Source organism: Phoca vitulina, unplaced genomic scaffold (assembly GCF_004348235.1).
Source record: "Phoca vitulina isolate PV1807 unplaced genomic scaffold, GSC_HSeal_1.0 scaffold2, whole genome shotgun sequence".
Taxonomy (NCBI): Eukaryota; Metazoa; Chordata; class Mammalia; order Carnivora; family Phocidae; genus Phoca; species Phoca vitulina.
The window spans coordinates 11200811-11214590 of NW_022589705.1; the positions used below are offsets into that span (position 1 = coordinate 11200811).

Genomic DNA, 13780 nt, shown 5'->3' on the forward strand with positions numbered 1-13780 from the left:
TAGTCCAACTGGGACTGGCCTGCCTAGGAGTCTTGCAAGGGCTAAAACGAACTTCTAGGAAGGGGGAAGAGAAAGCACAGGCTAGGGACTGAGGACTCGGGGTGTGGAGACGAGAGGCACTGTTATTTCTAAATGGTCACGGGACGGGGGAACCGCGGAAGGGTCTGGGGGACAAGAGTTATGGGTACTGAGAAGCCACGGTGGGGCTGGGCTGGGAGGGGGCGGGGAGAATGGCCACGTCAGTCCCGGTCCCGCCCGCCACGTTTCCCCTCGTCCTTTACTCCCACTCTCCACTCTGGGCATTGGCTCTCACCGTTCGTCATGGCGGCTGGGCCCGGGCCTGGCTAGGGGTTCCGGGATCAGCTGTGAGTGGTAGCGGCGAAGACTGGGGAACCCAGCTCCTTGACACTTCCCGATCGGGGCCGCAGCGACGGGTAGGAGGGGTAGTACGCAGGCGCAAGGGCAGAGAGGCGAGCGCCGAATGCAATCAGGAGTGGCTAGCAGATTGCGGAGCTAGGGAACTTGTGTGGGTGGTGCTTGCTGCAAATGCACGCGTAAGAAGAGCGCCATCCAAGAAGCTTCCTAAGTGGCCATGGTAACCGTGCCTCCTTCTCCCTCTGCCCCTCCCCCTGCTCATGCTTGCTCTCGCGCGCGCGCTCTCCCCCACCCCCCAATAAAAAATAAAATTCGGCGAGAGTTCAACTCAATCTTCCGAGGCTGAAATTGTAAGTAAGGTTACCAGTGATTTGACAAGGTCCTAAAGGAACTCAATGCTGCTCTTGCTGCAGTGCCATCTGCTGACTGCGGCCTGCTTCGTTACAGAAAAAAAAGCTCGCAAATGCCTCCTTCTAAGAGCTGGAGTGGAGACAAGCCAAAGGAAGTCTAATGCAAGACAGACTCCTTGCAAAAATATTAATTAATTCCGGGGGGGGGACATAGGGGACGAAACCTAAGACAAGGCCAGATATATTTATGCACATAAACAGACAAATCCCCCTGCCCAAATAAACTGCTCACAACCACTCAAAAACAACATAAAAATCTAATTGTCTTGGCCTTTGAACCTTTCATCAATTGTTATCTAAATCAGCATCAGCACTAATAATATCACTAGCAATCGTTAATTCCCTGCACCCATAGAGCCCAAACCAAGTCCTGAATAAATTCATGTTCACTAATTTGGATTGATCATGTAGCTCATCTTCAACTAAAAAATTTCTCCTCTTTTTTGGATACTATTGAACTGTGCTAGCGTCACTGACCTGCACCTAATTGTTGTCTTTACTCAGGTTCTTCCACCTCTATATAGATGTTCCTAAGAAACCTACACCCTCTTTTTCTCATTATTAACTCTCACTTGGCAACCTATTCTCGTCATGGTTTCAACTACTACTTCTTTGCAGAGTTCTTTTTTTTTTTTTTTTAAGATTTTATTTATTTATTTGAGATAGAAAGAATGAGAGATACAGAGCATGAGAGGGAGGAGGATCTCAGAGGGAGAAGCAGACTCCCGGCTGAGCAGGGAGCCTGATGCGGGACTCGATCCTGGGACTCCAGGATCATGACCTGAGCTGAAGGCAGTCGCTTAACCAACTGAGCCACTCAGGCGCCCCTCTTTGCAGAGTTCTTAAGTTGATGTCCTATCCAAGCTCCAATCTTACATTTCTAATAGATGTTCTTCTGATATCTGAAATGTTTAAAGCCAAATGCAATTCCCCTCCGATTTCCCAGTTCCTAGGATTAATATTCCTTTCCCCCAATCACTAAAGTTTAAACTTGTAAGCTATCTTTGTGTCAATTAGCTTTTTTCAAGATGTCATTCAGATTGTTCCCTTTTCAATCCTGCAGCCATCATGTTAGTGATTTTACTATGTCAGTCTTCTTTAAGCATCAATTTTATCCTCCAGTAGTGAAAACTTAACATTCATAGAACATTTTGACATTTCCAAAGCCAACACACCTTGTCGTATTATCCTATTTAATCCTCACAAGTGCCTTATTACCCTGTTTTGGAGATAAACTGAGGTTTAGGGTAAAACTACCCAGTGTCACACTCTAGCAATAATTCTGGTCTTCTGAACTGAGGACTAGAAAATTTTGCTCCAAATCACAACTGTTGTTTCCCGTAACAGCAACCACTGGCTGCTAAATATTGTTTAACTCCTTACCTTGCTATTCATGGCCTTCCTGCAGCACTTTCCACTGTTCTCCCAGGTAGACTTTAAGCTTCAGCTGTGAAAATAACTTCTGTATTCTTCAAATGGTGCTGTTTGCTTTCACAGTTTTTGTTCATGCCATTTACTGTTTTGGTAATAACTTTATCTCATTTTGTACTAGAAGGAAACCACTCCAATTTTTTAAAAAAGATTTATTTATTCATTTTAGAGAGGGAGAGAGCACACAAGCAGGGGGAGGGGCAGAAGGAGAGAGAGAAACTCTGAAGCAGACTCTGACTCCCCGCTGAGTTCGGAGCCTGATGCAGGGCTCCATCTCACCACCCTGAGACCATGACCTGAGCTGAAATCAAGAGTTGGCCACTTAACCGACTGAGCCACCCAGGTGCCCCAAAACCATTCCAATTTTTGTCACTCTCTGAAATATAAGTCTTTTTCCCCATGGATCTCAGAATTTAAGAATGAAGTTTAAGGACAAAGTCAAGACAGTTGAGGAGCTGAGCAGAGTGACTGATTACTTGTCTAATTACCATTTCAAAGGACAGTGATAGACCACAATATCCTACTCCGAATAAGTAGTTATTTTATTCTCTGCTCAGAATTTGCCCATTTCCATTTCTTCTTTTTCTATGTGTCTTTCTTCTTCTTCCTACTCCTTCTTCCCACTCTTACATTTATGCCCTTCTTTCTTTCTCTACTACATTTTTTCTTTTCCAGGTTTTATAAAGTAGTTTATCTTTTTATTGGATAAAACGAATCTCACCAGATTTTTGTTTCAAAATTTGTTATACCAAGAATTTTATATTTAAAAAATTAAATTCAAGTTTTCTTTCTGTAAAATTGGGTTGTATTGGTTGCTCCTTTCTAGGGTCGTTGAATGATTAGATGAATTACTGTTTACAACAATACCTGGCATGAAGTAAGGGCTCCATAAAGGCTAGTTATTACTGTTTTGTTTTGTTTTTTTAAGATTTTATTTGACAGAGAGAGACACAGCGAGAGAAGGAACACAAGCAGGGGGAGTGGGAGAGGGAGAAGCAGGCTTCCCGCTGAGCAGGGAGCCCGATGCAGGGCTCGATCCCAGGACCCTGGGATCATGACCTGAGCCGAAGGCAGATGCTTAACGACTGAGCCACCCAGGTGCCCCAGTTATTACTGTTGTTGTTGTTCATTTGTTTAAAAAATATTAACCAGTGTCTATTATGTGCTCAGCACTTTGCTAGATTCTGTAGGAATAGAGGCAAAAATGAGTTCCTGCCCTCAGAGAACAAACTGTATTGAAGAAGATAGATGAATGAACACATTTAATAGAGCACCGGCATTATGTATGTAATGACATTATCTTTGATCTTCATAACTGTTTTGCAGAATATTTTTAAAATGAGAAACCTGAGACTCAAAGAAGGCACATGGGTGACATCACATAGCTAGTTAGGATCCAAACCCAGGTCTGTCTGACTTCAGAGCTCCCTTCCCCCTTGTTTTCACACTGCTTCAAATTGGGATCCTTTCCACTGATACTAATCTTTGATGGTTTTGTTCCAAGCATTAGTGTTTCTGTCACGCTGGAAAGCACCATATAGCCTTACATCAGGCCAAAGCTTGGGCCGCTGGCTCTTGCAGCCAAACTGCAAGGAATAAATAGAGCCCCACTGACTGGGGGCTCAGTTCAGACAGTCCTTCCTCAGTTCATTTCAGCCTCCACTGGAAGACAGGCAGTTGTTGCCAAACACCTGTCAGTCAAGAACAGTGGCCTGTTTGTTCGGGTTTTTGTGGTCACTGTGGTGAACACTAATCAGTCATGGGGACCATGACTATGGCATTCTGGTTTAACCAAAGAGTAAGTTCAGTCCCAAAGGCGCAGCTTGCAACAATAGCTTCATTTGAATTACAACATATTTGAAAAGGGACGTCAAACAGGCATTAATTTATGCTACAAATATTTATTCCGGGACTTCTGAGCCTAAGGAATGTACTATCCTTTGGAAGCTCAAAGATGAATGAGAAACAGACTCTGTTTTTAATAAGATTTAGCAGACAAGATAAGCTGTGTGTATAAATCACCAGAAAATACAGTAGAAAGTGAGAAGTGTCGAAGGAAAATGAAAATTGAGTGCTGTGGGAGAGTAAAGGAGAAAGTGCTTTCAGCTGGAGAGCCCAGGGGAGGCTTAGTGGAGGTGCAGACATTTTAGCTGGGCTGGAAAGGTGCATGTAGCATTTCAATAAAAAAGGTATTTTAGTGGGAAAGGAGTAGAGTGATCAAAGGCATGGAAATGGGAAAGCACAGGATAAGTTTGGGGCACAGCACACTCTTGCCTTTCTCCTTCACTGGCTAACTCCAGGCATCCCTCAGGTCTCAGCTCAAACCTCACCTGCTCACAGAAGGCATCTCTGACCTTCTTGGGTTGCCTTCCCCCATCATGCTCTGATAGGATCATACAATATCTATTCAGTTCATGTCCCTCTGCTGCACTGTAAGGTTCATGAGCCTGGGACTGTGTATTTTCAATGTTTGTCATTTTATCCCCAGTCCCATACCAGTGCTGCACATTTTACAGGTGCTTGTGAATATTTTGTTGTGTGCATAATTGAATGTGGTCTGTGGAACTAGAATGGGGAGTTCATGAAGGAGAACAGCAGAAGATGCTGCTGAAAGATAGGTTCTGGAATAAAAACAGCTAACACAGAATGTTGACTACCTGCCAGGTACAGTTCAAAGCACCTTCCGGGTGTTTACACATCCGAGCCTCCTAATAACCTTAGAAGGTTAGTAACTTATCTCCATCTCACAGATAAGGAAGGGATGTATTGAGAGGTCGAGTAAGTTGTCTCAAAAGTAGCATAGCTGGTAAGTAGTACTGCTAGGATTTTTTTTTTTTTTTTTTTTGAGAGAGAGTGTGTGTGTGTGCAGGCATAACGTAGGGGGAGGGGCAGAGGAGAGAGAGAATCTTTTTTTTTTTTTAAGATTTTATTTATTTATTTGACAGAGAGAGACACAGCGAGAGAGGGAACACAAGCAGGGGGAGTGGGAGAGGGAGAAGCAGGCTTCCTGCTGAGCAGGGAGCCCGATGCGGGGCTCGATCCCAGGACCCTGGATCATGACCTGAGCCGAAGGCAGACGCTTAACGACTGAGCCACCCAGGTGCCCCGGGAGAGAGAGAATCTTGAGCAGATTCATGCTGAGTGTGGAGCCCAACTCAGGGCTACTACCCTGAGATCATGACCTGAGCAGAAAGGAAGAGTGAGATGCTCAACTGACTGAGCCGCCCAGGCACCCCAAGTACAGCTAGGATTTTAAAACCGACTCATCTGACCCCGGAGCAAGTTTAACCAAACGGTATAGGTATTCTTTAGTAAAGAAGCAGATGGTTAAGACTGCACAAGATTATTGTGGAAATTCTGAAAGCCACTTTAAAAAAATGACACTACCTCACTCAACCCCAAACAGGGAGTGGCACTGAAGTCTGTACCCTGGGGTGGAGGGGAAGGAGTGAGGGGTGGGGTGGAGGGGGGGTGGCAGGGTGAGGGTGGGACTGCTTAGCTTCTCCTGGATTTGGGGTCTAGTTGGTACTACCTGCCTGCCCTCTCCTATCCCATCCTAATATATGCCTCAAGCCCACCACCCAGCCTCCTGTTTTCTTCATTTCTTATAGCCCCTCCCACTGCCTTTCTGTCCAAATTTTTCTCCCACAACTCAGCTCTACTGCTCCCTTCTATCAGCTACTGCTGTCTGCCTCTCTGCTGACTCCATTCTTTTGGGAACAAATCTCTTTTGTCATTAACCTTTTCTTTAGAAGCTCATTCCACTTTTTTGCCATAATAAAAACCTGACTTTTTCTAGCAGTTAGCTAAGTGTCTGGCACAAATTCACAGCCTTACTCATTTGGTAATTATTTATTCAAAGTCCATCTTCCTTGAGCCTACTGCCCTTTAAGGCTATTTTCCTCTCTTTGCTTTTCTACCCTTCATTGTCCAACTATACACTCATTCCTTAACCTCTTATAATCTGGCTTCCGTCTTCACTATTGCCCTGAAACTATTTTGTCCAGATTATTCTACCACCTCCTAATTGTCAAATCCTAGGCCTCATCTTCAATCTCTTAAACTCTTAATCTCTGTGGCACAGAGCACTCCTGACCACTTGCTTCTTTTTGAAATTTTTTCTCTTTTGGCTTTCGAAATATGTTCTTTTCCTCTTCATCTTTCTTCTTTATCTTTTCCTACAGTTAAAAATGATTAAAGAGATTTAGGAAAAGGCCTTGGATTTGAACACTTCATGGAAGGCAGAACACTTATAGGATAAAGAATAAAGAACAAGAAAGAGAAAAATGAAAATATCTGATTGGCTGGCTGATAGTCAACCTTGTTTGGAGTGAGAAGGCCCAGAATTGGCTCGGCATTTGGGGATTGGCTAAGGAATATGCTGCATTTCTGGTCAAACAGAACAATCAAGTTTCCATTTGCTGACGTGGCACCTGGGGCAGGAATAGCTCCACCGTGGGTCTAGAAATCTATTTCAACACTACCTCTTGGACCATTCCTTCTTTTCTGTTTCGTGAGGTACCATTTCTAAGGATCTCCCCTTTGCTCCCCTTCTCTCTTGCCTTTATTGCTGAGCAGTCTTTAAACTCTCACCTTTGTGTTGATGTCTCCCACACCATTTTCTTTGGTCCCAATTTCTCTGTGGATTTCCGGCCCTGCGTGTCATTCTGCCTATAGGACATCTCTAGACGCTTAGACTGAGCTCATTTTCTCCCCCCACCCCAATAGATTTCCCATTTTACTTTCCAATTTATATTAATAACGTTCCATCCATCTGGATGTAAACCTCTCTCTCCATAGCTATCAGATTCATTCAGACACAAAGTCCTGTAAATTCTACCTCCTAAATTCCTTCTTTTTAATTCAGATTCTAATCATCTCTCATCCTAGGTCTCCCTGCTCAAGTGATCTTTTTTTTTTTTAAAGATAGGGTCGTGTGTCTCTTCTGCTTAAAGACCTCCCAGGAACTCTGCACTGTGAAGTTCAGTCTCTGAAGAGAACATTCCAGGCCTTTCACACTCTTAACTCCAGCTTCATTCCAGCCTCATTTCCTGCAACCCCACCTAACAAACTGGGCTCTGGTAATCCACCTGAAACATTTCCTAGAAGCACACAATGACTTTTCACTCTCTATGCTTTATTTCTGCTCTGCTCATAACTGCATTTTTTTTAACCTTTTATATTTTGAATCTCAGGTTCAGAAGGTTAAATTATTGACACTCTGCAGTTCATGACATACTATTGTAATTGGCCCTTCCAAAGTCCCTCACCTGTTATTTATCCGTGCATTGCCCCACAACCTTTCAATGTATTTAATGTATATGTTTTTTTTTATGTATATGTTTTCTTATTTGTTCCTGTAAAATATCTACTTTTTGTGTGTCTCTATATTTAATTTACATTATAGATCTCATTGTGTTTCTTTGTAAATTTAGCACTATGTTTCTAAGCTCTGTCCATGTGGTTAGTCTATTACTTCTGATTGCTGCATAGTACTTCTTGGTGTGTACCCAGCACATTTAATCTATCCCTTGATAATGGACACTGTGAATGTTTTATACCTGAACCCCTGGACAAGGCCAGAGTTTTATCACTACCTAACACAACGATTCTCAACTCTATCAGACTCAACGATCTTCCTTAAATAACAAAAGTATTATAATGTCTCCTTTATTATTCTGAAATGACATTCACAGATCATATAACCTACTGTGGTAGGCAGCCTCTCAGAGAACCCCCAATGATGTCTGCCTCCTGTTATACTCATCCTTGTGTAATCCCCTCTCCTTGAGAATAGGCTGCACTTAGTTGAATTCTCTTAAATAGAATAGGACAGAAGTGATGGGATGCCACTTACAAGGTTAGGTTACCAAAAAAAACTGTGGTTTCTGTCTTGGGTGTTCCTGATTCTCTCCCTCATCTGTGCTGAGAGAAGCCAGCTGCCATGTTGTAAGCTGCCATATGGAAAGGACCATATGGCAAAAAACTGAGGGAGGCCTCTGGCAATAGCCAGTGATGAACTGAGGCCTTTAGTCTAACAACCTGAAGGAACTGAATCCTGTGGACAACCATGTAAGTGATTTTGGAAGTGGATCTTTCCCCATCAATACCCTCAGATGAGACTGCAGTCCCAGGCAAACACCCTACCAGCACCATAAGGGACCTTGAGCCAGCTAAACTGCACCCAGCTAACCTGCACCCAAATTCCTGACCCACAGAAACTGTGTGATAAATGTTTGTTTTAAGCCACTAAGTTTGGGGATAATTTGTTACAGACAACAAATAACAAATATACCTAACTATCCAATAATTTAAAAATAATATATAATGCCCTATTGTAATAGAAAGGTAAAATACAGACAGTGAATTATAATATGTTTCAAGATATGAATGCTCAGGCATGACTACACTAGAGGGTATAATGATTTTAGATGCTTGCCCCTATATGTAGAATCACCATGAATGCAAGAGCTACAAATGCAGAATGACTCCAGTGAGTATGGACTACTCAAATTATTACAAGTGATGTGGCTTTTGGTGACATTATTTCCTGAAATGGTTCACAGCTCTTGGTAAGTTCCAAACAAAACAAAGTACAATATCCCTCCAATTTTAGGGTACTTACTATTTTGGGAAAAACTCAGTTCATTCCTCCCTGTGTCTTTCTTCTTTACTTTTACACAGAACATTTAACTTCTGACACTTCTGGTCACCAAATGTGGGCTTCTTTTCCCACACCAAACTGTCTGTAACACCAGCTGGGTGTCCTACAGTCTAACTCAATTCTGCACACTATCTACCTGGAGATAGTGTTAAATCCCATGGGCTAAGGAAGGGCTCAATCCCACAAGACTGCCTCCCACTTTAGATGCCAATCACAAGTAGTAGGTCCTAGGTTGCCCACATGTCTGTCCACCCTGGCTACAAATCAGAGGTTCCCATGACTTTGCTCCCCCTTGGATTTATTTGCTAGAACAGCTCACAGAACTCAGGGAAATATTTACTTAGATGAACAGCCAGATGATTAGAGTGAGGTCTGGGAGGGTCCTAAGTGAAGAGCTTCTGTCCCTGTGGAGTTGGGGGTGTGTCATTCTCTCCAAAGGTGGATGTGTTCCCCAACCTGGAAGCTCTCCAAACCCCCTACTATTGGGATTTTTATGCCTCATGTAGGAATGATCAATTATTAACTACATTTCCAGCCTCCCTCCCATCTCTGGAGAATGGGAGCTGGGGCTGAAAACTCCAACCTTCTGATCGTGGCTTGGCCTTTCTGGTGACAGCCAGAAAGCCTAAAACAAGCAGCAAATTATGAAATCTTAGCATTTTAGGAGCCTTAAAGACTAGTTGGATTAGCCAGGAGCCCACCCTAAATTGCCTCATGAGAACAAAAGATGCTCCTATCCCCTTACCACTTAGGAAATTGCAAGAGTTTTAGGAGCTCTGTGCCAGGAACTGGCAGCAGAGACCACTATATATATTTTATATTATCTCACAGTTGCATTCCTAGAAAATCAAATGTTAAAGAGCATAGGACATGCTTTGTGTCTATACGTTAACAATGTTAGGTTCTAGGCTCAGATAATTAAAGATTTTTCATTCGCATGAATCTTTAGCAGGACATTCAGAAATATTGTGGGACCCTTCCTTGTGTGGCATCATGTCTTGCATTGCAGAACATTTGATATCCCTAGCTTTAGCCTTCTAATGCCAGTGGTTTTCCTCATTGTTCTGAACACAAAACTCCCCACAAATACTTAATCCTTAGTCTAAGGGGTGGTGTTTTCCTCTTAAAAACTAATAGCGAAGAAAAACATACCCAATAACCCGTATAGTGCTTGGCATTTAATAATAGTGTAACTCTTAAGTTGTTAAATTGGTTTAAATACACTCTTCGGGCAGCCCAAGAACGCATAGCTTCACAACCCCGAACCAGGAAGTGGTGATTCGATATGTAGAAGCCAATTCAGAGCCACAACAAGATATACACCGCTCAGCCCACGATTTCCTTTTTTTTTTTTTTTTGGCTAATGTTTAATTAATCCGTGACCCCGATCACAGAGCGTAGAGCTCATCCCCCTCCGTAAACTCCGTGGCCTCTGCTGTTAGTTTCTGCGCATCTTCCCCCCGCCCCCCCAGCTGGCCGAGCAGGCCCCGCCCCGCCCGGCGCGTCACCGGAAGTGAGGCAGAGGAAATAGTAAAACCCGCTGGGAGCGAGGTGGCGGAGCCGTGTAGGCTGGCTGGTGGCATGGCAGACGAGGAGGAAGACCCTACTGTGAGTGACCACCACTGTTCCACCCCACTCTTTTCTTCACTCCCTGGGGTACAGAGGCGGATCCTGAGTTCAGAATCACTCGAGATTTTCCTTAGCGAATTCACTCGAGAGAGTTCGGGGACTTCACGCCGTGCTAGCCTTTCCCTTCGGATTCATCTCTTAGTACGTGGGTCAGGACGTGAAGGAAGAGTAGGAAGGTGGCTCCTTGTTCTTTGCTTTTGGTTTGTATTTGCTAGACACTCTTTCAATCGCCTGGACGGTCATCAGAGGACAAAGCTAATATTTGTTAGCTCTCATGAAAGAACACTGCAGCTGGTAACAAAACTATATACTTACTGTAAAGTTGTGGGAAAATAATGGACCGAAAGTCAGGCAACCTGGATTTCAAAATCTCTGTTATCTATGATCAAGTTACTTAACTTTGAGCCTCGGTTTTCGTGGCATAAAATGGGGTTAAGGCTTATTTGAGGAAAGTTCCTAGCCCTGTATGAGCAGTGCTTAGAAAATACTAGTTTTGCTTACTTTGATTAAATACCAACTCTCTCTCTCCCTTTTTTTAAAATACCAACTCTTAATAGTAAAACTGTGTAGTAATAGGCTAACTAGTTGGTTTAAAAAAAAGAAAGTATGGTTATTGGAACTCTCCCAGGAGAGGCAGTAGGATTATTTATTTGTTAGGGACACTGTAGAAGCCATTTCTGCATGAGTGGGAAGTTGGATTGGATAGTCTTTAAGGCTCCTAAAATGCTAAGATTTCATAATTTGCTGCTTGTTTTAGGCTCTCTGGCATGACACAGTGTTGAAAATGGAAAAAAAAATCAAATGCAGTGCTTGACATTTCTATATATACATTTTAATTTATAGTTTGAGGAAGAAAATGAAGAAATTGGAGGAGGTGCAGAAGGCGGACAGGGTAAAAGGAAGAGACTTTTTTCTAAAGAATGTAAGTAATATTTGACAATGATTTAATTACAGATGATAAAAACTTTTGGACATGTCTGTTCAAAGTAGATTAATGTTCTGAATGTGTTTCTCTGTGGGGACAATATTCTCAGATTTGCCTATAAAATTCTCTTTAGTTTCTGAATCATAGATACTAGTGATCCTAACCCCAAATTATATGTGTATAGGTGAGTGGGTGTGTGTATACACTTTTTTTTTTTTTTTTAAGTGAGGAAATGTGATCAGTGTTTCAATTCAGGGCCTTAGAACATACCTCCATTACTTTTTGTGTCCCTTACTATTGCAGCAGAACTCCTTTGTCTGCAAGTCAGAGGTTTTGATGGATCCTGGGACAGGTGCTGAGGGTATGGAATTAAGTTGGGGCTTTGGACTAAGGCATTGGACAAGACAGAAAGGTGGTGAACAGTGTAAGACATTACAGTGGCATAGAGATTATAATGTATTGGTTCTCTAGTATATTCCCTCAGTAGGCTGGTTTGACTCTTTTTGGCAGCAGCAAGAGGGAGAGCTGCTGTTTCTAGTGATGGTCAAAGCCAGCCCCTGAAAGGCACTGTGACAACGTGCTCTCCATCCTGTGTCCTTTACACAATTATGGCTGAGTATTGACAGATGAGACAACACATGAAGATATGGTTTATTTATGCTGGGTCAAACAAGTGGTTCCCAAATGCTCTTGAAACTGCAGTCAGTAGGGCTTTATATATATATATTTTTTAACGACTCAAATCCTCCATATCTCAGTTTCTCACCTAAAGCTGACCACTCCTTAATCCATCTTTGATACTGTTTACTCCCATTTGTGTTTTTACTTCTTGTATCAGCCTAAGAAGGGGATTTCCACACCAGAGCATCCCAGAGTGATGTTTGCATTGTCAGTTCTAAGCAGAAACCTTTGTTCTACTTGGATTGCTTTATTTTTGTGATGATAAGAATTTGGAATCTTCACAGCCTTCTCCTGTCTTACCTGAATCTTGATATACCTTAATGGCCAAGCTCTGTTCTCCTAAACCTTCTTTTTAAAAAAATTTTTGCTACTATAACACAAAGTTTCAAAGCATTCATTGGCATTTGTGTCTTTACAAACCAAATGCAGTTTACGAATTATGCCCATCACAATGTTAATGACAAAGTATCTCACTCAAATTTTTAAGGAAGAATAGTAAGCTTACAATGGAGAATCCTGGCAGAAAAGTAATGTCTAAAGTGTTAGCCAGGGGCACCTGGGTGGCTCAGTCGTTAAGCGTCTGCCCTCGGCTCAGGTCACAATCCCAGGGTCCTGGGATCGGGCCCCGCATCGGGCTCCCTGCTCCGCGGGAAGCCTGCTTCTCCAGAACTCTCCCACTCCCCCTGCTTGTGTTCCCTCTCTCACTGTGTCTCTCTCTGTCAAATAAATAAATAAAAAATCTTTAAAAAAAATAAATAAATAAAAATAAAGTGTTAGCCAAATGATCAAAGTCAGTTCACCAGTAATACATATTAACATCACGTACCTCCGATATGATGCATTAAGAGGGCACATCACCTCTATGGTACCCTTTCTAGTAATGTGTAACCACAGTCTAATCATGAGAAAACACCAGACAAACCCAAATTGGAGAACATTCTACAAGATCACTAACCAGTATCCTTCCAAAGTGTCATAGTCATGAAAGATGAGAAAAGTCTGAGGAACTGTCACTGCTCAGTGGAAAGTAAGGAGGCATGATTAACTAAATAGTGTGGGATCCTGAAATAGAAAAAGGACATTAGTTGAAAAACTGGTACAATCTGAGTAAGTTCTGTACTTGTATCAGTGTTAATTTCTTCATTTTGATAAATGTCTGTGGCTCTATAAGATGTTAACATCAGGGGATGGTGGATATAGGGTATTTGGGAGCTCTGTACTATTTTTGCAACTCTTTTGTAAGTCTGAAATTATCTCAAAAAAGAAAAGGCAAAAAAGTTGTCAGAATCCAAAAGGGAGAAAAAATATTGGCTCTTGTGTTTGTTTTGTACCCCCTGTATCTGGACCTAAAGGCTCTTGCCAGTTTAAACCCTAGGGATACCTCTATCCCAGCCTGACTTCCAGATCACCCCTTTCTTTTCCTCCCTAGGCCTGGTGTACCTAATTCTTTCAGTTCGACCAACTTTTGCTTCTCCTAAATAGGAATTATTCTTAATGTACTCATTTCTTCCTTTAGAAGTGTTCTAGGGTTTTTTGTTTTGTTTTGTTTTTACTGTACTTAAATTGTACTAGTCTTAAATGAACAGCTTAATGAATTTTATGTATTTACATATACTTATAACCACCACTCAGATACAAAATATTTCCAACCTATGATAGGTTTTT

The 13780-nt window shown here is 42.3% G+C and overlaps 1 protein-coding gene across 2 annotated transcripts in view; it reads left to right on the top strand.

The window, feature by feature from the left end:
* The window catches only part of LOC116643313 (transcription initiation factor TFIID subunit 13), a 37784-nt gene that overhangs the window by 18700 nt on the left and 5304 nt on the right, over positions 1–13780 (top strand). Inside the window, exons 1-2 of one of the 2 annotated variants that reach the window (XM_032422048.1) lie at positions 10417–10488; positions 11353–11431. In XM_032422048.1, coding sequence (XP_032277939.1) covers positions 10462–10488; positions 11353–11431 — 106 coding nt within the window. In that variant the 5' untranslated portion in view covers positions 10417–10461. Of the gene's footprint in view, positions 1–10416; positions 10489–11352; positions 11432–13780 lie in introns of those variants that run through there. The other variant, XM_032422043.1, reaches the window with a different exon arrangement.